This window comes from Oncorhynchus kisutch, linkage group LG28, assembly GCF_002021735.2.
Source record: "Oncorhynchus kisutch isolate 150728-3 linkage group LG28, Okis_V2, whole genome shotgun sequence".
Classification (NCBI taxonomy): Eukaryota; Metazoa; Chordata; class Actinopteri; order Salmoniformes; family Salmonidae; genus Oncorhynchus; species Oncorhynchus kisutch.
This window is the reverse complement of record NC_034201.2, coordinates 20,888,555-20,913,215: the sequence shown is the minus strand read 5'-3', so window position 1 is coordinate 20,913,215 and position 24,661 is coordinate 20,888,555. Positions and strand designations below refer to the sequence as shown.

At 45.2% G+C, this 24,661-nt stretch overlaps 1 protein-coding gene across 9 annotated transcripts in view; it reads left to right on the top strand.

Moving 5' to 3' along the window:
- The window catches only part of LOC109873450 (activator of transcription and developmental regulator AUTS2), a 469,244-nt gene that overhangs the window by 407,461 nt on the left and 37,122 nt on the right, over window positions 1-24,661 (top strand). For all 9 annotated transcript variants that reach the window (XM_031807543.1, XM_031807548.1, XM_031807540.1 and 6 more), the window contains one exon: window positions 10,762-10,810. In XM_031807543.1, coding sequence (XP_031663403.1) covers window positions 10,762-10,810 — 49 coding nt within the window. The remainder of the gene's footprint in view (window positions 1-10,761; window positions 10,811-24,661) is intronic.

Genomic DNA, 24,661 nt, shown 5'->3' with positions numbered 1-24,661 from the left:
CACTGATAACACCACATGTTAATCATTGTAAACATGGTGTTGTCTCCGCCAGGGCTTTGACACACTTAGCTTATCTCTAATTGTTTTAATTGCTACTAGCGTTTAACGAGATCGTCCCCTAGATTTGCAAAAGCCCAAAGCCCAGAGACTGACTGGGTACACAGAGCAGGAACACAGTGTTTCTGTTTTCTCAGATCTATGGTACTGTGATGGGGTGTACGCTCGCTCATCCTAACCCTTTCTGCCTTGGCATTAATGAAAGGCAGAAAGGCAGCGTCGGGCCAAAGCACACATCCAATGAGAGGGTCTGGAGATGAGATGAGGCTCATGAAATATTTAAATGAGGAGGGCTTTAAAGTGGAGACTCCCTGCTTGTCCACATACCTCCCTAGGCCCTGCCCCTCTAACATCCCAACATGTAAATCACTACAAGGGGCTCTGGTGGGGGGACTGCCTGTCTGCCCGCATGTCTGTCTGCCACAAGACATTTTGCGGATTAAATCTCTCCCTCTTGTCTCTAACCTCCTCAAAAAACACAAATACTATTTCTGTCTTCCATGTACTTTCATTACTGTAGGGGAAGGTTGAGGTGGAGGGGATATCCTACCCCTGTCTCGGTGGAGACCCCCCCCCCCCCGCCCCAGCAGGGTGGCTACAGTAGGCAGAACAAGGCCCTTATTTATTTCAGTCCCTGTGAAATGCAATTAGAAACCCCTCCAGGGCCAGCAGGAGCCTGGGCTGAGAAGTCAGGCGGGCGGGAGAGGGAGAGGGAGAGGGAGAGGGAGAGGGAGAGGGAGAGGGAGAGGGAGAGGGAGAGGGTCCTCCCTGATGTCTGTCAGCCTGCTGGCTTTTGAAGTCTGGGGCCATCTTATGTCCCCCTAGAGACCCTATCATCAGGGCCCCACTATGGAGCAGTTCAACCTGAGTGGCTGGCTGGGCTGAGATCTGGATGAAAGTAGGGAGGGACAGAGAGGGAGGAGAGGTTTGGGCAGTGGGCTGTCTCAGTGTGTGCCTGGCAGAATGGTCTTGGCAGAGCGTTTCAGAGGCCGAATCCCCCTGACCATGTCTCGCTAGCCTGTCAGGCAGGCATACAGACAGGCAAGCAGGCAGGCAGATCGCTCTGGGCTGCAGTCAGGAGTCCATCAGGGGTCAGACACATTTTAATGCAGGCCTTCCTGGTGATTTCCTCAATTGATTCCTCTTAAAGATGCAGCGGGGAAATTTATCTCCACCCCCCCTCCATTTCCCCTCCCTCCCTCCTCTGGCTGTCTGGCTATTTTCTTTCTGTCTCTTTGTCACTCTCTCCTCCTCCTGTTTCTCTTCCTTTTCTTCCTCTCCCCTTCTCTCCTCGCTCACAGTGCAGTGCAAGAAAGTAACAAAGGGAAAAATATAATCCTAGCCAAAGTAGCTCTGGGTTGGAATTATGTCGAGCCTCGTGGGGGGTTTCGGGAGAAAGCAGTTCTTTGGTTGCTGATGTCTGCCGTGCCTCATTGACTATGGAGACTTATGTGAAGATTAGTGAGGGAAATGAAAGCTACGATTTGACATTCAGTGTGTTTTTATGTAGGGGTTTGTCTGGGGTGCATGGCTCCACTGCAACACTTCAGAGAGAACTGGAATCATATTGGAATATTGAGATGATTTTCCTCCTTTTCCATTGTGAGACAGCTGAAAGCTATTGCCTGGTTTTTAACAGGGAATCCTCAAGAAAGCCAACCTCAATATTACTGCAAACCAGATTAAACCAGCATTTGGACAGGCTTCATATGAAATCATTTGATCAGAAGGATAGGCTGTCTTTGTATCAACTTTTGCATGCTATACTGTAGTTCTTATGACATTTACAGTCTGACTTGATGTTAGCCAGAACACTCTCTAATCATTCACCAACTCAAAGGAAAGTTTACAACGCAGGGAAACACACACAGTTTAGTGTGTGTGCGTGCGTGTGCTGATGTGTGTATGTTTGTGTTACATATGAGTGTTTGTGTGCGTGTGTATTCGCAAGTGTGTGTTTGTGTGTGTGTTTATGCACTGCTGCAGTAGAGTGGTACTCTCTGTTGGTCTGCTGGATGGGGAGGAAGTGATTGACTGTCCTGAAATTACCCGTGGCATGGCGGCCCGATGCTCTGTGGCATGTCTATAATTTAAACAAAAGGGCCTCCCTCCCATTCCCGGTTCTACTCTGACTGGAAAAAAGGGGGGAAATGCATTAAGGATGTAACCCAAGCGTTTGAGGAGGGAAGGTTAAACCAATTTTCTTGTCCTGGTTGGTTTTGAAAGGGGAGTCACTAGGAAGGGGACAGGGCAGCGGACTGATGGCTCTAGGTCCAGGCAGTAGAGTGGCTCTGCTCATGCTGACAGAGCAGTGCTATGTCAACTCTCAGTAATTACTGGCCTCCTAGATGGAGATGATGTCTAACATTATTCATCCACATTTGCCTGGTCCAACCGCCGTCCAGCCCAGCTGATTCCTGAAAGCAGACAGGTAGAGATAGCATCCAGATAACCAGATAAAACGAGTTGCTCTACAGGCATTTTACTTTACACCAGGAATAAATACTTTCCGCCTCTCTCTCAGTGACAAAAGATGTGAGTTTCATGTCTCTCAAGGAAACATATTACCGTTGAGGAAAAATGGCCAGCTTCTTTTGAATTCCAGTTGTCCTAGTTTATCAGACAGATGCTTCCATCCCTCTGTCTTGTTTATCTCTCTTCCTTTTCAAAAACCACCAATCCCTCTTGTGTGATAAAGGCAGGTTTAAATACGTATGAAGGATGTGCGAAATATGGCTTGTCTTTTTGTCATTCATATTTACAGGTTTGATATTCACAGGCACGTCTCTCACAATGCAGAGGAACCAGTCAGGTCCCTAAACCATTCAGCCTCCCAGAGAAGTATATTATATGACTAAACCACTCATCCTCCCAGCCAAGTATATTATATGACTTGTGTCTGCAATATACACAGGGAAGAAATTAATGTTGTTTGTTACCTCTCCCTGGGGTTCTGTCTCCTACTCTTGGCCTGGCCTTTCTTCCCTTTCAATGCTCACAGGCCTGTCGTTTTTCATTCAGATCTTATTCATAGAGAGAGGGAGGGAGGGAGGGAGGGAGGGAGGGAGGGAGGGAGGGAGGGAGGGAGGGAGGGAGGGAGGGAGGGAGAGAGAGAGGAGAGGATAGGAGAGGAGAGGAGAGGAGAGGAGAGGAGAGGAGAGGAGAGGAGAGGAGAGAGAGAGAGAGAGAGAGAGAGAGAGAGAGAGAGAGAGAGAGAGAGTCATCTCCCGGGTGATGAGTGACAGATTAATATATGTCTGGCTACGTGTCTGAGGAATTGGGAAGAAAAGCGCTGTCAGAGCTGCTTGTCGGGAGGGGGCGAGATTAGAAGCAGTTGTCATTGGCAGGCTCACTGAGATACGGCTGGATGTAATGACTGTAAAAAGCATCCTGACCTCGCCTTCAAAAGGCACAGAAAAGAGATGATATATAGATGATTTTTGATTAATTTTATGTGTGTGTATATGTACGTGTCTGTGCATGTGTTTGATGATATGATGTTCCATGGCATATGGGGTAGTCTCCCTATATTTGCAGTCGGATAGAATATCAGGCATTCTATGAATCTTATTGAAAATGGCACAAATAATTAATATATTTTTAAGTGTTCGCTTCAACATGTGCTTATGAAAATTCATCACTCCAGACAACGCTTTTCCACTGCTCCAGAGTCCAATGGCGGCGAGCTTTACACCACTCCAGCCGATGCTTGGCATTGCGCATGGTGATCTTAGGCTTGTGTGCAGCTGCTAGGCCATGGAAACCCTTTTCATGTAGCTCTTGACTAACAGTTATTGTGCTGTAGTTGCTTGCAGAGGCAGTTTGGAACTCGGTAGTGAGTGTTGCAACCGAGGACAGACGATGTTTACGCGCTACACACTTCAGCATTCGGCAGTCCCGTTCTGTGAGCTTGTGTGGCCTGTCATTTCGTGGATGAGACGTTGTTGTTCATAGATGTTTCCACTTCACAATAACAGCACTTACAGTTGGCCGGGGAAGCTCTATTTTAGGGCAGAAATTTGACAAACTGACTTGATGGAAAGGTGGCATCCTATGACGGTGCCACATTGAAAGGCACTCAGCTCTTCAGTAGGGCCATTCTACAGTCAATGTTTGTCTATGGAGATTGCATGGCTGGGTGCTCGATTTTATACACCTGTCAACGTGTCTGGCTGGAATAGCCAAATCCACTCATTTGAAAGGGTGTTCACATACAGTATATACACCATATATAGAGTTGTATCTGCTATTCTCCTCAGAATGTTTCTACCATTTCTGAATGTCATTGACACACTTTACCTTTCATTGCCTCACCTCGTCCTCCTCATCCACCCTGAATAGACTACTGGAAGTCGTGAGTCCTACAAATGCGACCAGACAGTCAGACACAACGGATGTGAATTCAATAAGAGCTCTTAACGTATTACATGCACAGCACTCATGTTACACTTATCAGAAAATATTTGAAATGAGGGGATATTTTCCGTAATGGCAAGAAGGCTCATGAAAAAGAGAACCGGTCTCCTGTGATTGCAATCTAGGAAAAGAAAGTTCCTGTGAAATTAAACCGCCATTGCGGAGGAAGAATACAAATTAAAATCACTTCTTGATGCTTTGAAGCGAAGGATCAAGGCCAAAAAAAGGAACAAAAGATGAAAAAATGTCAGCGGAGGAGAGATGGCTGATGGTCTATGGACAGAACTTACAGGCACAGACACCAATTACTGGCATGCATAACATAACTCCAGACGTTATGTTTGATCTCCGCTCTCCATTCTCTGGCAACGGCATCAAGTGCTTTTCCATAGCAAAGTGACACTTTATATTATTTTCTTGGATACGACATGCAGGGCTTTTTTTCTTCTTCTTTCTGTTGGCGTTTCATTTGAATTTAAAATCATTGCAGTGAGAGATCCGGATTGTCTGGTGGTTAGCTGTAATCACAGACCTGAGGTTTCTCCTAAATCTGATGATGACCGTTTAGGACTGAGAACGCTGATTTGTTGATGGCTGCTATTCCTTAGACCTGTGCGACAACAAGCAGCCATTTTTGTTAGTGGCAGACAATGGATAAATATACAGTGTATCTTCTTGCAACTAGCCATGAAATAGATTTAAAACGACATGACTAAAATCTCCATGTTTCATCACTGTCCACACCTTTATTTTAACAACAAAATAATACAATGACATGGGAGGTCTTGCAATTACAATTACAATTACAATAATAACCCAGTATTTATATAACTCATTTGAAACATAATTTGTCTAGTTTGTTTTTAGCATTTAGAATATGTTTGTGCTCACATAGGCTCACACACACTATCATTGTTTACTTCTCTTCTTCCCAATGTTCAAGCTGCTTGATGTTCAAAGCACATACTTGTCAACATGGCTTCATCATCTATTGAACATGGGCCGACTGATGGCCAAGACTGGCCCCCTAACCCAATGGACACTTTGTATTGGAGATCAAGGAGGGCCCCTAACCCAATGGACACTTTGTATTGGAGATCAAGGAGGGCCCCTAACCCAATGGACACTTTGTATTGGAGAGCTGTGTTCTTTTCAGGGCCATTGTTGGATCAGGTTTTGCTCTCTGGGGCCTTGGGGCCCAGCATTATGGCTTTGACTGGTCTTCTTGGGCCTCAGCCAGCCACGTCTCCCTGCTGATAGTCATCTATCTGATAGTCATCTCATCTGTCTGGCCATGAGATCCAGTGTCCTGATAGATAGAACACTAAGAGCACATACAACACTGCCATACAGAGCTGGGGGCTATCGCTCTCTCTCATTCTTTATCTCTCTGTTTCAATCTCTTTCCCTCTCTGTTGGTCTGTCCATCTGTGTCTGTCTTTCTCTCCCTCTCTTCTTCTCTCCAGCACAGAGGTTAGAGGGATGGATTAGCACCCAGCAGCAAGGAGTTAAGTCTGTTTTCTGCTCTGTGGGGGCTGGGCGCTGTAGGGAGAGAGAAAGAGATCCTATCCTCCCTGTAATGTGACTCCATTGTTGATCCATTGACTACCCAGGCAGTGGGCTAATGCTGATTAGCCAAGGGTATAGTACCCTGGGTTTTCGTGCGATTAAAGTTATTTTCCAGGAACGTCCAGCATTAGCTGAAGATTGCAGGATTGTTTTGGTCTGGAGTGTTCATGGGCCACCAGATTAGTGAGATGGATCAAATAAAAAGAGAGGTAGTCTCTCAATTTCAATTCAATTTCAATTTAAGGGCTTTATTGGCATGGGAAACATATGTTAACATTGCCAAAGCAAGTGAAGTAGATAATAAACTAAAGTGAAATAAACAATACAAGTAAACATTACACTCACAGAAGTTCCAAAAGATTAAAGACATTTCAAATGTCATATTATGTCTATATACAGTGTTGTAACGATGTGCAAATCGTTAAAGTACAAAAGGGAAAATAAATAAACATAAATATGTTTTGTATTTACAATGGTGTTTGTTCTTCACTGGTTGCCCTTTTCTTGTGGCAACAGGTCACAAATCTTGCTGCTGTGATGGCACACTGTGTTATTTCACCCAGTAGAAATGGGAGTTTCTGAAAATTGGGTTTGTTTTCAAATTCTTTGTAGATCTGTGTAATCTGAGGGAAATATGTGTCTCTAATATGGTCATACATTGGGCAGGAGATTAGGAAGTGCAGCTCAGTTTCCACATCATTTTGTAGGCAATGTGCACATAGCCTGTCTTCTCCTGAGAGCCAGGTCTGCCTACGGCGACCTTTCTCAATAGCAAGGCTATGCTCACTGAGTCTGTACATAGTCAAAGCTTTCCTTTAGTTTGGGTCAGTCACAGTGGTCATGTATTCTGTGTATTCTCTGTTTAGGGCCAAATAGCATTTTACCTTGCTCTGTTTTTTTGTTCATTCTTTCCAATGTGTCGAGTAATATCTTTTTGTTTTCACATGATATGGTTGGGTCTAATTGTGTTGTTTTCCTGGGGCTCTGTGGGGTCTGTTTCTGTTTGTGAATGGAGCCCCAGGACCAGCTTGCTTAGGAGACTCTTTTCCAGGTTCATCTCTCTGTAGGTGATGGCTTTGTTATGGAAGGTTTGAGAATCGCTTCCTTTTAGGTGGTTGTAGAATTTAACGTCTCCTTTCTGGATTATGATCATTAGCAGGTATCGGCCTAATTCTGCTCTGCATGCATTATTTTGTGTTTTACGTTGTACGCGGGGGATATTTCTGCAGAAATCTGCATGTAGAGTCTCAATTTGGTGTTTGTCCCATTTTGTGAATTCTTGGTTGGTGAGCAGACCCCAGACCTCACAACCATAAAGGACAATGGTTCTATAACTTATTCAAGTATTTTTTGGCAGATTCTAATTGGTATTTCGAATTTTATGTTCCTTCTTGCCTTGTCTCTCAGCTTGTTCACAGCTTTGTGGAAGTTACCTGTGGCGCTGATGTTTAGGCTGTGGTATGTATCGTTTTTTTTTTGTGCTCTAGGGCAACAGTGTCTAGATGGAATTTGTATTTGTGGTCCTGGCGACTGGACCTTTTTTGGAACACCATTATTTTGTCTTACTGAGATTTACTTTCAGGGCCCAGGTCTGACAGAATCTGTGCTGAAGATTTAGGTGCTGCTGTAGGCACTCCTTGGTTGGTGACAGAAGCACCAGATCATCAGCAAACAGTAGACTTCAGATTCTAGTAGGGTGAGGCCAGGTGCTGCAGACTGTTCTAGTGCCCTCGCCAATTCGTTGATATACAGGTATGTGTTGAAGAGGGTGGGGCTTAAGCTGCATCCATGTCTTACCACATGGCCCTGTGGAAAGAAATGTGTGTTTTTTGCCAATTTTAACCTCACACTTGTTGTTTGTGTACATGGATTTTATAATGTCAAATGTTTTTCCCCCAACACCACTTTCCATCAATGCTGTCTCTCTCCAATCAGTGTTTCGCCTTACAAGCAAACCAGTACCATCATTAACATGCTTAATAATAGGACAAGTGTCCACAAAAGCTGATGATCATCTTACAATCCAGATGGTTTTAACATGAGAAAACCACTACAAACTTGATCATAGTGCCATGTTTCAGGGAGGGACATTGGTGGGCTTTTCGATGTCTGTGTTTGAGCCCTGGATCAAGCTTGATTAAGTGGGCACCATTGGTAGGCATGGCTGGACCACTATCTCACCATGGTTGACCTAGTTGCTGGTGTGAGTGTGTTACCCCCCTCTAGGACAGTAGAGTGGTAGTTATTTCAACAGGAAGTGAGTGGCTGTGAGCTCTGAGGAGGTGCACTGCTGCTTATAAAGAGCGTTTTGTTTTCCTCCCCTCGCATTGGCAGCACCCTACTGGGAAATTCATTAGCCGCTGACATCATCTCACTCTGTCGACAGTGAAAGAATATCATTCTAGTCTCAGGCCCTCCCTCGGTCCCTCCCTCCTCTCTCTCTCTCGCTCTCTCTGCCTCTTGCTCTCACCCTCTCTCTCATTCTGGAACTGCCAAGCAGTTTTCTCTGAGCTTCATTCAAGCAAAATAAAACACACTCATGCACGCCTGTCCCAAGAAGAGCACGGTCTTTGGAACCAAGTATTTGGACCCTCCGATGCAGAAAACACAGGTGTGTTTGTGTTCGGAAGAGAAGTAGGGTTTGAGGTTGAACCAAGTCAGGTTAGAATCAGGAAGTGGGAGGACCCAACCATCAAACGAGGACCACTGAGGCAGCCGTTGGATGAATGGGAGTTTGTCTGATGCTTGGAGCGATGAGAGGCTCTGTCGGTGACAGAACCGTCAGTAACCACAGGACATAAGCTTTAACCAGCTGGAAATATAATGAAAGCGGAGTCCCCTTTTGGCTCAAGGTGATTCTAAATGTGATTTTGTCTCCCTCTTTGCTACAGAGGAAATTGGTCTGCGCTTTGTTGGATTTTGCTGCTCTGTAGGAGCGAGCTGGCGACTCCCGCTGGTGTCTGTGGACACAGCCTCTTTACGCGTCCTGATACGCAGTCTCCCAAGGATCTTGCCTATTCGAACCTCGCAAATCTTCAATACGAGAATATTGCGAGATAGATTTGTATCACACTCTGAACTGGAGACAAAACGCACTTAACGGGATTTAGCGACCTAGAGCTGTTGCTGATGCTTTTTCTGCCAAGACACATGGCTTCCTTTGTCCGAGAGGCACCGTAGCTTTGTAAGAGGTTCTCGTATCTCGTTGGAATTTTATTGGAAACGGATTCTCTTTTCGCATGGATGTCATCGATTTAAACGGAGTTGAATTCGCCGCCTATTTGTGGATTACATTATTTTGACAAGCAGAATGTGAAACGGGGCCATATTTACTACACAGCGAAAGTGATAGCTTAACTAATATTTTCCTTCTTTCCAGCTTCGCCACATCAAAGGTATGCGCGTCGCTTTTCTTTATTCACGTATACCTTATTATAAATTATTTGGTTATTAGCTTATAGTTTACGTCCTATTAACGACGAATTATGTGTAATCCTATTATCAGTATGTACTATGTTTATTGAATATAATAAAACGTGTAGGAGAATATCTGTGGTTATTGCAGCATTGTGTTGTGTAGTCTAGCTTTTCCTACCCACGTCATTATAAATTGATAATAACGTAAATGCTTAATATTGCTATGGGCATTCATGAATATGAAGAACAAAATCGTAATTTTGAATGGCGTTGGCCTATATCTGGATATATGTTGTGTGCAGAAGGGAAATATCCAAACTGAATATGCTTCAATCAAGTCTGTCTATTTCAATCTGCAGTAATATTATTTGATAGGTTACTGACGTTTCATTTTTAGAATTAGGAGATGAAATGATATTTTGTGGAGAGAAACATATTCTGCTTTCCATGCACCTAGACATTTTAATTTGGATGAATAGCTACACTGAAATGCCTGTCTCTTACCTTGGAATTGCCTGAACCCTAAGCAAATGAATATGGAAATGTTTTCTGGCTCGAGCAAGATTGTCTCATGTGCGAATAGAAAATAATTGATTGGCGTTAGTTTTTGGGATATGTGACATTTGCGCAAATGTCATACCATTATTATTGGACCCACTTAACGGTGCCATCAAGTGCCACTGTCCATTTGCCGAAAAGGTGTGAAGAGTCTTCATTGTCTGTGATAAAATCTTCAGAATTGTTTTGAATTAGGCTCATTGTCATTTTCACTTTATTAGGACTGATATCTAATATTTAAAACAGCATATTTCAATAGTCATCTGGTTTTATACTTTGCGACAAAAAGTGAAATGCTTTGAAAGTGACATTTAAAACCAATGGTTCAATGTGCTGTTATTTCCCAGTAGGCCTAGGCTCAGCCTTGCCACGCACACACTGGTAGGGATTGTAACATGTCGATATTTCACTTTATTAGTGGGATTGAATTAGCCAATGCCTTTTTGACAGCGCAATGTCACCTAAATAGGCTTTAATTATCTAATACTGTGTAAATGCTTAGCACTGAATGTTTGCACAATAACACAGCAATGTTAATTTGCGCTCTGCCACACTGGGCTCGACACGGAATGGGCGAGGGTTAGCGCTGTCATGTTATCACATGGACCAACAGTGCCATCAAGTGGCCTCGATGTGCTGCAGTGCGGAATGCTTCGTTCCCTTCAGCTGGCCGTTTGGGTCATTAACGATGAAACCCACCTGTTTAAGCAAGTTTGCTAATGATATCGTCTTTCTCTCACACAGGGCTCTGATGCCAGCTCAGAGAAATTCTTCAGCACTGCTGCAGTTAAAGGTATGAATTCTTATCATGTGTTTGATGTAGCAGTATTATTTATGGCAATATTATTTTCATTTGCATGAATCATAGTTTGGCATTGGTTGGTCATTGTAATTCTGCATTGGATCAGTGTAGGAGTGCATAGCTCCCGAGTGGCGCAGCCGTCTAAGACACTGCATCTCAGCAAGAGGTGTGGGCACAGTAGTACCTGGTTAGAATCCAGGCTGCATCACATCTGGCCGTGATTGGGAGTGGCACACCGGTTGTCTGGGTTTGGCAGGGGTAGGCTTTCATTGTAAATAATAATTTATTCTTAATGTTCAGACTTGCCTAGTTAAATATCGGTTTAAAAGTTGTTTAACAACAATGCTTGCCTTTGTACCCCATTTGTATATCTACCAAGAACAGACGTTGGTCATGCAAAACAGACCCTGTTTTCACTGCAGCTCTTTATATTACACAGGTGTGAAATATCAATCTGTGTTTTCTCATGTCTGGACATGACTGAAAATTCATTCCTGGTGGTTTATTCAATGAAATTGAATTGGATACAGTGTAATGAATAAACAAATCCATATGAGCTACTCACTCAGATAAACAACACCAACACATGTGGGAAATACATTTGACATTAAATTATATACACAAAATTCTGTGTTTTTGCATGTACATTGAATGATTGATAAATGTTATGCTACACAAAGATAAATAGCATACATTTTTCTCAACAATTCCAATCTGTTAGTAGTTGGACTTATTGCACCCGTTACTGAGATGGTTGTTCCAGTTTAGATGATTGAGGAAGTCTCAGTATACAATCTTCCCTACCCTGGCAGTCTGAGTGCAGGTTGCTGGTGATAAAAAATTCCACTTGTTGGATATTTTCACTCTGGCTGGATTCCAATAGAAATTAAACATCACTTTGCAAGCCAGCATAATGTGACTTGCAGGTCTGATGTGGCCTGTAAACCAGGTGTTTCCTAACACCACCGGGTTAGGGTATAACTCTCAAAGAAAGGCCTTATGATATATGTAATGTATTGTCATATGTAATACAATTTTAAAGCCTAGTAAGGCTGGTGGAACCATTCATAGAGGATTCTAGGAGGAACCCTCCAAAGAAAAAGGGGTTCTCGGTAGAACCATATACAGGAGGTTCTATGAAGAACCCTACATAAAGGGGGTATAGGGAGAACCTTCTGTAAAGGTTTCTACCTAGCACCAAAAAGGGTTCCCCTATAGGGACAAATTGAAGAACCCTATATGGTTCTACTTAACACCTTTTTTTCTAAGGGTGTAGGAGCCAGAGGAGGAGGAACCAGGAAATGCTAATGCAGTATGAAATAAAGTCAGAAGGAGGGCATCTGTTTATGACCTCAGAGTGCCAGCACCACATGTGACCTCATAATCACATCACTAATTTGCTGTGAAAAGCAGCCAGTCCCATTTTCTCCATCCCTGGAGGAGCCCAGATAATGTGTTAAATGGACATTCCTCTGCAATGGTGGGTTACTATAGGATTTGATGGGGGTGTGGGGATGTTAGGGGAGAGGAGGGGCTGGAGAAACAGGGCTTATGACCCCTTCAGAGAGCAGGAGAAAGAAGGGCTGATTAGTGCAGATAGGTTCTTGTTTCCCCCCTTTCCCCCCTTCTTGCTGTACTGTGCTCTGCTGTGGAGTCTGGGGACCCCAAACACATTTCCCACATTCTGGCCTTTGATTACTTCCAGGGCTTGGTTTGTGGCATGCATCAGTGGCTCAATGGCCATGCTTGACAGGGAGGCTTCCTTTTGAAGGCACTTCTCTGTGGGGATATTTGGTTCCCTTGAAAGGACTAAGACCCCCTTTGTGTGGCCTAAATCAACATGGGCCACCCTCTTTACCCCTCAGTGAAAGGCCTTATTGAGGGAAACAGTACACAAATACGCTCTCTCCCTCCCTGGTGGATAGCAGGCACCCTCTTGGCCCCTATTTACATTTAAATATATAAGCCCCTTTTCTTTCTAACATCCAAGCTTTACTCCCCCTTCTTCTTCTTCTCCTCCCCCAGCCATATGCTAATTCCCATTGTAATCACAAAAGGCGAGTAAAAGAATCCAGGTGCAGAAGGACGGAGGCCATTGGTATTTTTATTGAGGGAAGTGTTAAGATAAAAGAAGTAGGGTGGGTATTTAGTTTGATGGGATTACCATCACTATGATGCACCGACTGACAGATTGACCAACCAACTGCCTCAGGACAAGATACAACTCCAGGTAAAATGAGAGAAGCTTAGATTGTGTGGAGATGAATTTTGCCTGAGGGCAAGTGCCAAAGGTCTGTTTGTTTGGTGGTTTGTGCTTTCTTGTTGGTACACATTAAATGCTTATTGGGCTTAACATTCGACAGGGGCTTGGAGGGTCTATCCACAAAAAAAGTATTTCTTAATCCGACCCTGTCTACCTCCCAACAATTACTGCCCTGCCTGGCAGGCAGCACCACTCACAGTACAGTACACTCTCAACAGATAGCCAGTCACCTCATTGCTTATTGCATCTGACTGTGGCATATTTGCAAAGAAATTCAACTCCTGACTGAGTGCAGTGTTTTAGTTCCTGGACGTTGATTTGCTTCCAGCTGCGCGTCACCTTTCTCAGGTCTCGCCTCAGGTCCAGGGCCATTGATATCCACCGTGTGGAATTGTCAGTTGTGTTTGCTTCACACAGTCTCCCACTCTCTGGTGCTCTCTCTCCCCCTCACAGCCATCTCGCTCTCCCTCCCCCACAACCTCTCTCTCTCAATTCAATTCATTTTCTCCCTCCCTCCCTCCCTCCCTCCCTCCCTCCCTCCCTCCCTCCCTCCCTCCCTCCCTCCCTCCCTCCCTCCCTCCCTCCCTCCCTCCCTCCCTCCCTCCCTCCCTCCCTCCCTCCCTGTCTGGGTTCAATTTGCCCAGACGCAGCCTTCATTAAGGAAGAATCATTAAACGTTAGCTCTAATTACGGGGCCTGTCAAAGCACCTGCAGGTGTCAGCCTGCCTGCAAGCCTCATTCATTTAGTCTCCTGCAGAAAATGTAAACGAGAAACCAGCCGTATGCTGGGCCAGTTGAAAGAACTTGTTGGAGTCTAGGGGCTGTCAGGTTGGTTTCCAATCCTAAACTGATGTTGAGGTCTACATAATGTTGTCCAGGCCTAGTTTAGCTGTGTGTGCGTGGGCTGCCCAGGAAAGGATTAGAGTGTGGCACAGCCTTGGCTGTAATAACAAAACAGAGCACCATGTCAGGAGAAAAGCATGTGTAGATCGATTTATCAAATGATTAAAGGTCCAGTCCCACGCGTTATCTCTCTTCGCCACTGTAACACTGGCATTCTTTATGATGTAGTCAGGCCCCATAGCACGGCCCTGAATGCTACTATGTCATTGGAGAGGGCAGTCTAAACATATTACAGCTGATTTGTTATAGCAGAGCATAGCCCCATGCAGTAATGCTGTTTAGCGAATGCTAAATACAGCAAGACAGTAATGTTTGTCATCTGTAAATAGGGCTGCTGAGGAGTCATAGCTCTGTATGTTTGTTTCAGTCCAGACTGACTCAGTATTGAATAGTGCCCCACACAGACAGACAGACAGACAGACAGACAGACAGACAGACAGACAGACAGACAGACAGACAGACAGACAGACAGACAGACAGACAGACACTGACACTGACACTGACACTGACACTGACACTGACACTGACACTGGATCATAGTGTTATTACTTAGAGGGAGAAAATATGTAATGACATTGCAGTGGTAATTGAATTAGTGTCTACACCAGATGGTACAGTTGATATCTGATGAAATGTATGTTATTTTTCTTGCTTTGACACAGGGAAACTTAGACGATGTACAGTATTAGGGACATGTCATACTTTCTCAGCCAGTAATACTCTATAATTACAAGTTAGCCACCAATGAATTACATAGTTATTTCTTGACATTTCATCATAAACAATTCCCCAGTTTGACATAAAACCTATTTCTTTTAGTTTTTTCTTATGGCTCAGAAACGAAAGGAGGTGAGTTCAGTCTGTACGGGTTGAAGTACTAGGAGAGAGGGAGACTGCTCTGCTGTCCCCTCCTCTCTCAGTGCTTCAGCTGAAAGGCTGGTTTCACCAAAGCTTTACCGGCGCTAATGTGAAAATGAAACTGCTATGGTGAGACCCAGGGAGCAGTGCCAGACGAGAAGTGCCCAGCCAGCCAGCGAAGTGCTTGAGTGTGTCTGCCTCCGGAGGGGAGAGAGAGAGAGAGAGAGAGTAATGTGCAATGTGGAAGGTGTAATTTACGCCACTGATGACATTGTTTAAAAAAAAAGAAGCAAGGTAAAGAGAAAATAGCGGAGGTGAACTTTGTGACAGTAACGGGTTGAAGAGCTCTCTGGATTGTCGTGGAGAGCTCTTCAGGCAGCAGAATGGCCTCTGAGTGTTTTACACGTGTGTAGGAGGGAGCTGAGAGGTTGACTCTCTCTTTTCTCTCTCTTCCCCTCTCTCTGGCTGACAGTACTGTGTCGGTCCTGCACTGTGGGCTGCCTTCTACTGTAATAATCAGATGATGTAAAGATGCAATAGGGAACTATTACACACTGATCTGGAGCAACACAGATGATGGTAACCTATTCAGTGTATTAGGAGGGCCAGTTAGCCTTTCACAGCAGCACCATCATTGGTTTACACTACAGTAGCCACAGACTTTACTGTGCTGTGCCTTCCAATAGACCTCAACCTTCTGTTTGGGTTTTGGAGACCAGGACAGACCTTGACCTGGTACACAGTGGAAAGATGACCCGCCTCTGATTGGCCGAGGCACGGACTTGGTTCTCTTCCTGATAGGGTGAGAGGTCATTCATATGGCACTAGCTGTCCCTTCCAGACACAACACTGTAGAAAAAAAGACACAACAATGTTGGAATATAAAAGCACTTTTATTGTTAGTCTTATATAAACACACACAGCCACTACAGTGAGTGAAACACTCTTCAACATCCCTGACAGAAGTCTGTTATTACTTACATCCATTAGCTGTGATTGGAAGAATCCGATTACCAAGTGTACAGATGACATACAGTGAGGTCCGGAATAATGAATGTATAAAATACATAATTCAAATAATGAGTTATACTGAACAAAAATATAATCACAACATGTAAAGTGTTGGTCCCATGTTTCACATGAGATGAAGTAAAAGAACCCAGAAAATGGACACATGCACAAAAAGCTTGTTTCGCTCAAATTTGTTGCACAAATTTGCTTACATCCCTGTTAGTGAGCATTTCTCCTTTACCAAGATAAACCATCCACCTGACATGTGTGGCATATCAAGAAGCTGATTAAACAGCATGATCATTAAACAGGTGAACCTTGTGCTGGGGACAATAAAAGGCCACTGTAAAATGTGCAGTTTTGTCACACAACATAATGCCACAGATGTCTAAAGTTTTTGAGGGAACTTGCAATTGGCATGCTGACTGCAGGAATGTCCACCAGAGCTGTTGCCAGAGAATTTAATATTAATTTCTCTACCATAAGCCGCCTCCAACATTGTTTTAGAGAATTTGGCAGTACATCCATCCGGCCTCATAACCGAAGACCACGTGTAACCATGCCAGCCCAGGACCTCCACTTCCGACTTCTTCACCTGCGGGATCGTCTGACACCAGCCACCTGGACTGATGATGAAACTGAGGAGTATCTCTGTCTGTAATAAAGCCTTTTTGTGGGGAAAAACTCATTCTGATTGGCTGGGCCTGGCTCCCAAGTGGGTGGGCCTATGCCCTCTCAAGCCCATCCATGGCTACTCCCCTTCCCAGTCATGTGAAATCCATAGATTAGCGCCTAATGAATTATTTCAATTGACAGATTTTCTTATATGAACTGTAACTCAGTAAAATTGTTGCATGTTGTGGCCTCCCGGGTGGTGCAGTGGTCTAGGGCACTGCATCGCAGTGCTAGCTGTGCCAACAGAGACTCTGGGTTCGAGCCCAGGCTCTGTCGCAGCCGGCCGCGACCGGGAGTTCCATGGGGCAACGCACAATTGGCCTAGCGTCGTCCGGGTTAGGGAGGGCTTGGCTGGTAGGGATATCCTTGTCTCATCGCGCACTAGCGACTCCTGTGGCAGGCCAGGCGCAGTGCGCGTACGGTGTTTCCTCCGACACATTGGTGCGGCTGGCTTCCGGGTTGGATGCGCGTTGTGTTAAGAAGCAGTTGTGGTTGGGTTGTGTTTCGGAGGACGTGTGGCTTTCGACCTTCGTCTCTCCCGAGCCCGTACGGGAGTTGTAGCGATGAGACAAGATAGTAACTACTAACAATTGGATACCACGAAAAGGGGGTAAAATTTCAATAAATTCAATAAATAAAAATTGTTGCATGTTGCGTTTATAAATTTATTCAGTAAATTTTATAAGTAAAACATTTTGGGGCAATTATATTATTTTATGCTAATTACAATTGACTCTCTAAAAGGTAGAGGTCAGAATTATTAGTGAGAATTACAGAGGGTCAAAGATCATACCCTAAAGCCTCAGATTTTTACCTTTTCTGCTCAGGGATTCGATTTTGCAACCTTTCAGTTACAAGTCCAATGCTCTAACCACTAGGCTACCTGTCGCCCCATTACCAATAACAGGGGAGGTTAGCATGTCTTAGGGGTATGATCTTTGACCCTCTAACTTTCTTACTCATCATATTTCAGGATTCATTCAGGATTATCCATAATCATGGTAGCCTCCACATTCATCTAGAAGTGTTTAGAAACATATTCTATTCTTATTTACAATAAAAGTGACTCAAATGACACAATCAATTATTTACCATTCATTTATATTAAGCACAAAATCATCTAAAACACTACCAAAACAAACTGCAAATGCATCCAACAAGTTTGTAGAGTCACAAACTTTGATGTTGTCATAGAAATATGGGACCAGTACTAAACTTTTGACTACTTCATTCAACAATATATTTTTTAAATTACTTGTTCAATAAAATCTATTTCTCTGAGCATTTGCCTTTAGTATAAAATAATATTATTTCCCCTTTTTTTGGGAATAAAATATAGCTCAGTATTTGAATTATTTCTTTTATACAGACATTATTGCTCATCTTTATCATAGGTGTCAATCATTTCGGACCCCACTGTACCTCTAATACCAGGTTTATTCCCCCTTCCAAAGATCTCTCCTTGGTGGTATGTACATTTAGCGAGGATCTGTCTCCAACCAGGGCTGTTTAATGTGTGACAATGGATGTATAGGTTAGCTCAATATCCTGTTCTGTGTGTGTGGAGGTAAGATGTCTCCCTCCTCTCCTCCGTGCCCGTGGCTCCAGGATAAAGAGAGGCTATAATTCAGGGCCATGAAAGGAGCCACTCCAACCATGCCTCATCTGCTGACATATATGGCCACACAAAGGTTAACAAATCACTAGTGGCTGATTTACTGCTGCAGACAATGGCTATCTTTCTTTCTTTCTTTCTTTTTTCTCTCTCGCTCTCGCTCTCTCTCGCTCTCTCGCTCTCTCTCTCTCTCTCTCTCTCTCTCTCTCTCTCTCTCTCTCTCTCTCTCTCTCTCAGAGCCTATAGAGTGATGCATTGGCTGGGTGTTTGTGCAGTGAGAGAGAGAGAGCCTATAGAGTGATGCATTGGCTGGGTGTTTGTGCAGTGAGAGAGAGAGAGAGAGCCTATAGAGTGATGCATTGGCTGGGTGTCTGTGTAGTGAGAGAGAGAGAGCCTATAGAGTGATGCATTGGCTGGGTGTTTGTGTAGTGAGAGAGAGAGAGAGCCTATAGAGTGATGCATTGGCTGGGTGTTTGTGCAGTGAGAGAGAGAGAGAGCCTATAGAGTGATGCATTGGCTGGGTGTTTGTGTAGTGAGAGAGAGAGAGAGCCTATAGAGTGATGCATTGGCTGGGTGTTTGTGCAGTGAGAGAGAGAGAGAGCCTATAGAGTGATGCATTGGCTGGGTGTTTGTGCAGTGAGAGAGAGAGAGAGAGAGCCTATAGAGTGATGCATTGGCTGGGTGTTTGTGCAGTGAGAGAGAGAGAGAGAGCCTATAGAGTGATGCATTGGCTGGGTGTTTGTGTAGTGAGAGAGAGAGAGCCTATAGAGTGATGCATTGGCTGGGTGTTTGTGTAGTGAGAGAGAGAGAGAGAGCCTATAGAGTGATGCATTGCTGGGTGTTTGTGCAGTGAGAGAGAGAGAGCCTATAGAGTGATGCATTGGCTGGGTGTTTGTGCAGTGAGAGAGAGAGAGAGAGAGCCTATAGAGTGATGCATTGGCTGGGTGTTTGTGTAGTGAGAGAGAGAGAGAGAGAGAGCCTATAGAGTGATGCATTGGCTGGGTGTTTGTGCAGTGAGAGAGAGAGAGAGAGCCTATAGAGTGATGCATTGGCTGGGTGTTTGTGCAGTGAGAGAGAGAGAGAGAGCCTATAGAGTGATGCATTGGCTGGGTGTTTGTGCAGTGAGAGAGAGAGAGAGCCTATAGAGTGATGCATTGGCTGGGTGTTTGTGCAGTGAGAGAGAGAGAGAGCCTATAGAGTGATGCATTGGCTGGGTGTTTGTGCAGTGAGAGAGAGAGCCTATAGAGTGATGCATTGGCTGGGTGTTTGTGCAGTGAGAGAGAGAGAGAGAGCCTATAGAGTGATGCATTGGCTGGGTGTTTGTGCAGTGAGAGAGAGAGAGAGAGCCTATAGAGTGATGCATTGGCTGGGTGTTTGTGCAGTGAGAGAGAGAGCCTATAGAGTGATGCATTGGCTGGGTGTTTGTGCAGTGAGAGAGAGAGAGAGAGCCTATAGAGTGATGCATTGGCTGGGTGTTTGTGCAGTGAGAGAGAGAGAGAGAGCCTATAGAGTGATGCATTGGCTGGGTGTTTGTGCAGTGAGAGAGAGAGAGAGAGAGAGAGAGAGCCTATAGAGTGATGCATTGGCTGGGTGTTTGTGCAGTGAGAGAGAGAGAGCCTATAGAGTGATGCATTGGCTGGGTGTTTGTGTGGTGAGAGAGAGAGAGAGAGCCTATAGAGTGATGCATTGGCTGGGTGTTTGTGCAGTGAGAGAGAGAGCCTATAGAGTGATGCATTGGCTGGGTGTTTGTGCAGTGAGAGAGAGAGAGAGAGAGCCTATAGAGTGATGCATTGGCTGGGTGTTTGTGCAGTGAGAGAGAGAGAGAGCCTATAGAGTGATGCATTGGCTGGGTGTTTGTGCAGTGAGAGAGAGAGAGAGCCTATAGAGTGATGCATTGGCTGGGTGTTTGTGCAGTGAGAGAGAGAGCCTATAGAGTGATGCATTGGCTGGGTGTTTGTGCAGTGAGAGAGAGAGAGAGAGAGCCTATAGAGTGATGCATTGGCTGGGTGTTTGTGCAGTGAGAGAGAGAGAGCCTATAGAGTGATGCATTGGCTGGGTGTTTGTGCAGTGAGAGAGAGAGAGCCTATAGAGTGATGCATTGGCTGGGTGTTTGTGCAGTGAGAGAGAGAGAGAGAGCCTATAGAGTGATGCATTGGCTGGGTGTTTGTGCAGTGAGAGAGAGAGAGAGAGAGCCTATAGAGTGATGCATTGGCTGGGTGTTTGTGCAGTGAGAGAGAGAGAGAGAGAGAGCCTATAGAGTGATGCATTGGCTGGGTGTTTGTGCAGTGAGAGAGAGAGAGCCTATAGAGTGATGCATTGGCTGGGTGTTTGTGTAGTGAGAGAGAGAGAGCCTATAGAGTGATGCATTGGCTGGGTGTTTGTGTAGTGAGAGAGAGAGAGCCTATAGAGTGATGCATTGGCTGGGTGTTTGTGCAGTGAGAGAGAGAGCCTATAGAGTGATGCATTGGCTGGGTGTTTGTGCAGTGAGAGAGAGAGAGAGAGCCTATAGAGTGATGCATTGGCTGGGTGTTTGTGCAGTGAGAGAGAGAGAGCCTATAGAGTGATGCATTGGCTGGGTGTTTGTGTAGTGAGAGAGAGAGAGCCTATAGAGTGATGCATTGGCTGGGTGTTTGTGTAGTGAGAGAGAGAGAGCCTATAGAGTGATGCATTGGCTGGGTGTTTGTGCAGTGAGAGAGAGAGAGAGAGCCTATAGAGTGATGCATTGGCTGGGTGTTTGTGCAGTGAGAGAGAGAGAGAGAGAGCCTATAGAGTGATGCATTGGCTGGGTGTTTGTGCAGTGAGAGAGAGAGAGAGAGCCTATAGAGTGATGCATTGGCTGGGTGTTTGTGCAGTGAGAGAGAGAGCCTATAGAGTGATGCATTGGCTGGGTGTTTGTGCAGTGAGAGAGAGAGAGAGAGCCTATAGAGTGATGCATTGGCTGGGTGTTTGTGCAGTGAGAGAGAGAGAGAGAGCCTATAGAGTGATGCATTGGCTGGGTGTTTGTGCAGTGAGAGAGAGAGCCTATAGAGTGATGCATTGGCTGGGTGTTTGTGCAGTGAGAGAGAGAGAGAGAGCCTATAGAGTGATGCATTGGCTGGGTGTTTGTGCAGTGAGAGAGAGAGAGAGAGAGCCTATAGAGTGATGCATTGGCTGGGTGTTTGTGCAGTGAGAGAGAGAGAGAGAGAGAGCCTATAGAGTGATGCATTGGCTGGGTGTTTGTGCAGTGAGAGAGAGAGAGCCTATAGAGTGATGCATTGGCTGGGTGTTTGTGTAGTGAGAGAGAGAGAGCCTATAGAGTGATGCATTGGCTGGGTGTTTGTGTGGTGAGAGAGAGAGAGAGAGAGAGAGAGCCTATAGAGTGATGCATTGGCTGGGTGTTTGTGCAGTGAGAGAGAGAGCCTATAGAGTGATGCATTGGCTGGGTGTTTGTGCAGTGAGAGAGAGAGAGAGAGCCTATAGAGTGATGCATTGGCTGGGTGTTTGTGCAGTGAGAGAGAGAGAGAGCCTATAGAGTGATGCATTGGCTGGGTGTTTGTGCAGTGAGAGAGAGAGAGAGCCTATAGAGTGATGCATTGGCTGGGTGTTTGTGCAGTGAGAGAGAGAGCCTATAGAGTGATGCATTGGCTGGGTGTTTGTGCAGTGAGAGAGAGAGAGAGAGAGCCTATAGAGTGATGCATTGGCTGGGTGTTTGTGCAGTGAGAGAGAGAGAGCCTATAGAGTGATGCATTGGCTGGGTGTTTGTGCAGTGAGAGAGAGAGCCTATAGAGTGATGCATTGGCTGGGTGTTTGTGCAGTGAGAGAGAGAGAGCCTATAGAGTGATGCATTGGCTGGGTGTTTGTGCAGTGAGAGAGAGAGCCTATAGAGTGATGCATTGGCTGGGTGTTTGTGCAGTGAGAGAGAGAGAGAGAGCCTATAGAGTGATGCATTGGCTGGGTGTTTGTGCAGTGAGAGAGAGAGAGAGAGAGAGAGCCTATAGAGTGATGCATTGGCTGGGTGTTTGTGCAGTGAGAGAGAGAGAGAGAGAGAGCCTATAGAGTGATGCATTGGCTGGGTGTTTGTGCAGTGAGAGAGAGAGAGCCTATAGAGTGATGCATTGGCTGGGTGTTTGTGTAGTGAGAGAGAGAGAGCCTATAGAGTGATGCATTGGCTGGGTGTTTGTGTAGTGAGAGAGAGAGAGCCTATAGAGTGATGCATTGGCTGGGTGTTTGTGCAGTGAGAGAGAGAGCCTATAGAGTGATGCATTGGCTGGGTGTTTGTGCAGTGAGAGAGAGAGAGAGAGCCTATAGAGTGATGCATTGGCTGGGTGTTTGTGCAGTGAGAGAGAGAGAGAGAGCCTATAGAGTGATGCATTGGCTGGGTGTTTGTGCAGTGAGAGAGAGAGAGCCTATAGAGTGATGCATTGGCTGGGTGTTTGTGCAGTGAGAGAGAGAGAGCCTATAGAGTGATGCATTGGCTGGGTGTTTGTGTAGTGAGAGAGAGAGAGCCTATAGAGTGATGCATTGGCTGGGTGTTTGTGTAGTGAGAGAGAGAGAGCCTATAGAGTGATGCATTGGCTGGGTGTTTGTGCAGTGAGAGAGAGAGAGAGAGCCTATAGAGTGATGCATTGGCTGGGTGTTTGTGCAGTGAGAGAGAGAGAGAGAGAGAGAGCCTATAGAGTGATGCATTGGCTGGGTGTTTGTGCAGTGAGAGAGAGAGAGAGAGCCTATAGAGTGATGCAGTGAGAGAGAGAGGCAGGAAGAGATGTTGACAATATCACTGTTCATTCTGTTTTACTTTAAAAATACTTCCCTAATCTCCTTCCCTAATCCCTCGTCCTCTACCTCTCCTGACACAAAGAGGTCATCGAGGGTTTGTTCTCTGGCTAAACCAGAGAGCCTGCAACCCATTGCAGGCCAAATTAAAGGCTACCTTCTCAAACACAAACATTTGAAAGGGCCACACTTCAGTGATCAAAGTTAAAACCCTTCCGTCTTCCCCTGTCTGTCCACCCCTGGGAGATGTTTGCGTGGATGGTAAGTGTGGTGGGATTGAAGAGAAGCCAGTATTTCTCTATACCCCCCTGTTTCCCCCAATTGCCAAGCTCTCTACTCAACTGGTGTACAGTAGTTTGGTTACAAGGACATTGGTGCTGATGTTAGGCTTGGCTTCGTAAGTCAGTGTGGACTTTGGACATGAACAGAGTAAACTGTGATTCTAGAGTTGGTAGATTGTTTGTGATATGGATTTAGAACATTATACTCTGGTATAATGACGTACTCCACCCACACAAGTTGCTGGCTCCAGTTGATGGGGTTGGCAGAGATGAGGCAGCGAAAAGTAGTCTCCAGGTCCTGATTGGCTCGCTCTGATTGCCCGTTAGACTGGGGATGAAACCCAGAGGACAGGCTGGCCGATGCCCCAATGAGGGTGCAGAATGCCTTCCAGAACCTGGACGACCCCGATCGGAGATGTTTGGAGACTCCCTGTATGGCCCACCAGCGTACCCGTACCTACTGACTGTTTTTTTACTGGACAGGTGGCTATGTAATGTCCTGTAGTACCACAATACAGACAACTGTTGGAGCTCAGCCTGCGTAAACATTCACTAGGAGACAATCTAGCCCTGCCCAGTTGCATGGGCACAGGAGTAGAAGAGTCCCCGATGATCCTTGAAGGGAGCTCGGGGAATTTCAGATTCTCTCGGGAATGCAGGCGTTGGGGACTTCCGGGGTTCTTCAGAGACAAGTGAGAAACCATGGACGAGCTAGTGTAGCTGAGACCAGACCTCTTCTCCCTCCTGCGTTCCCGTAGGTGCCCATCAATTCTTATAGTAAAGGCTATGAGGGAGTCAAGGTCCCTGGGTAACTCCCGGGCTGTAGGTACGTCTTTGATTTCCTCTGATAATCCATGAAGGAAGGTGTCGAATAGGGACTCTGGGTTCCAGGCTGCAAAAGTCTGCCGCGTAGTCTGCCACACTGCGTCTTGACGCAGATGAAGTAGCTTCCAAGCCGCCTCTATCCCGGACACCGGGGAATCGAACACCTTCCACTGCCACAAAATCCTCCAGACTAAGAAAAATGGAGGATTGTTGATGGAGACAAGCACAAGACAGATGAAACAGATCAGGGTGTGACACTGTCATCAAAGCAAAAGGTGGCTACTTTGAAGAATCTAAAATCTAAAATAAATGTTGATTTGTTTAACACTTTTTGGGTTACTGCATGATTCCATTGTGTTATTTCATAGTTTTGATGTCTTCACTATTATTCCACAATGTAGAAAATAGTATCAAATTAAGTAAATGAGTAGATGTGTCCAAACTTTTGACTGTGGATAGAATATGTAGTATATCTGAAGAATATGTAGGGTGGAATAGTATATGTACAGAAATAGTTGAATATGATGGCCTTGACTAGAATACATTATATACATATGAAATGGGTAAAATGACATGTAAACATTATTAAAGTGACCAGTGGTCCATGTCTATGTACATAGGGCAGCAGCCTCTAAGGTACAGTGTTGAGTAATCGGGTG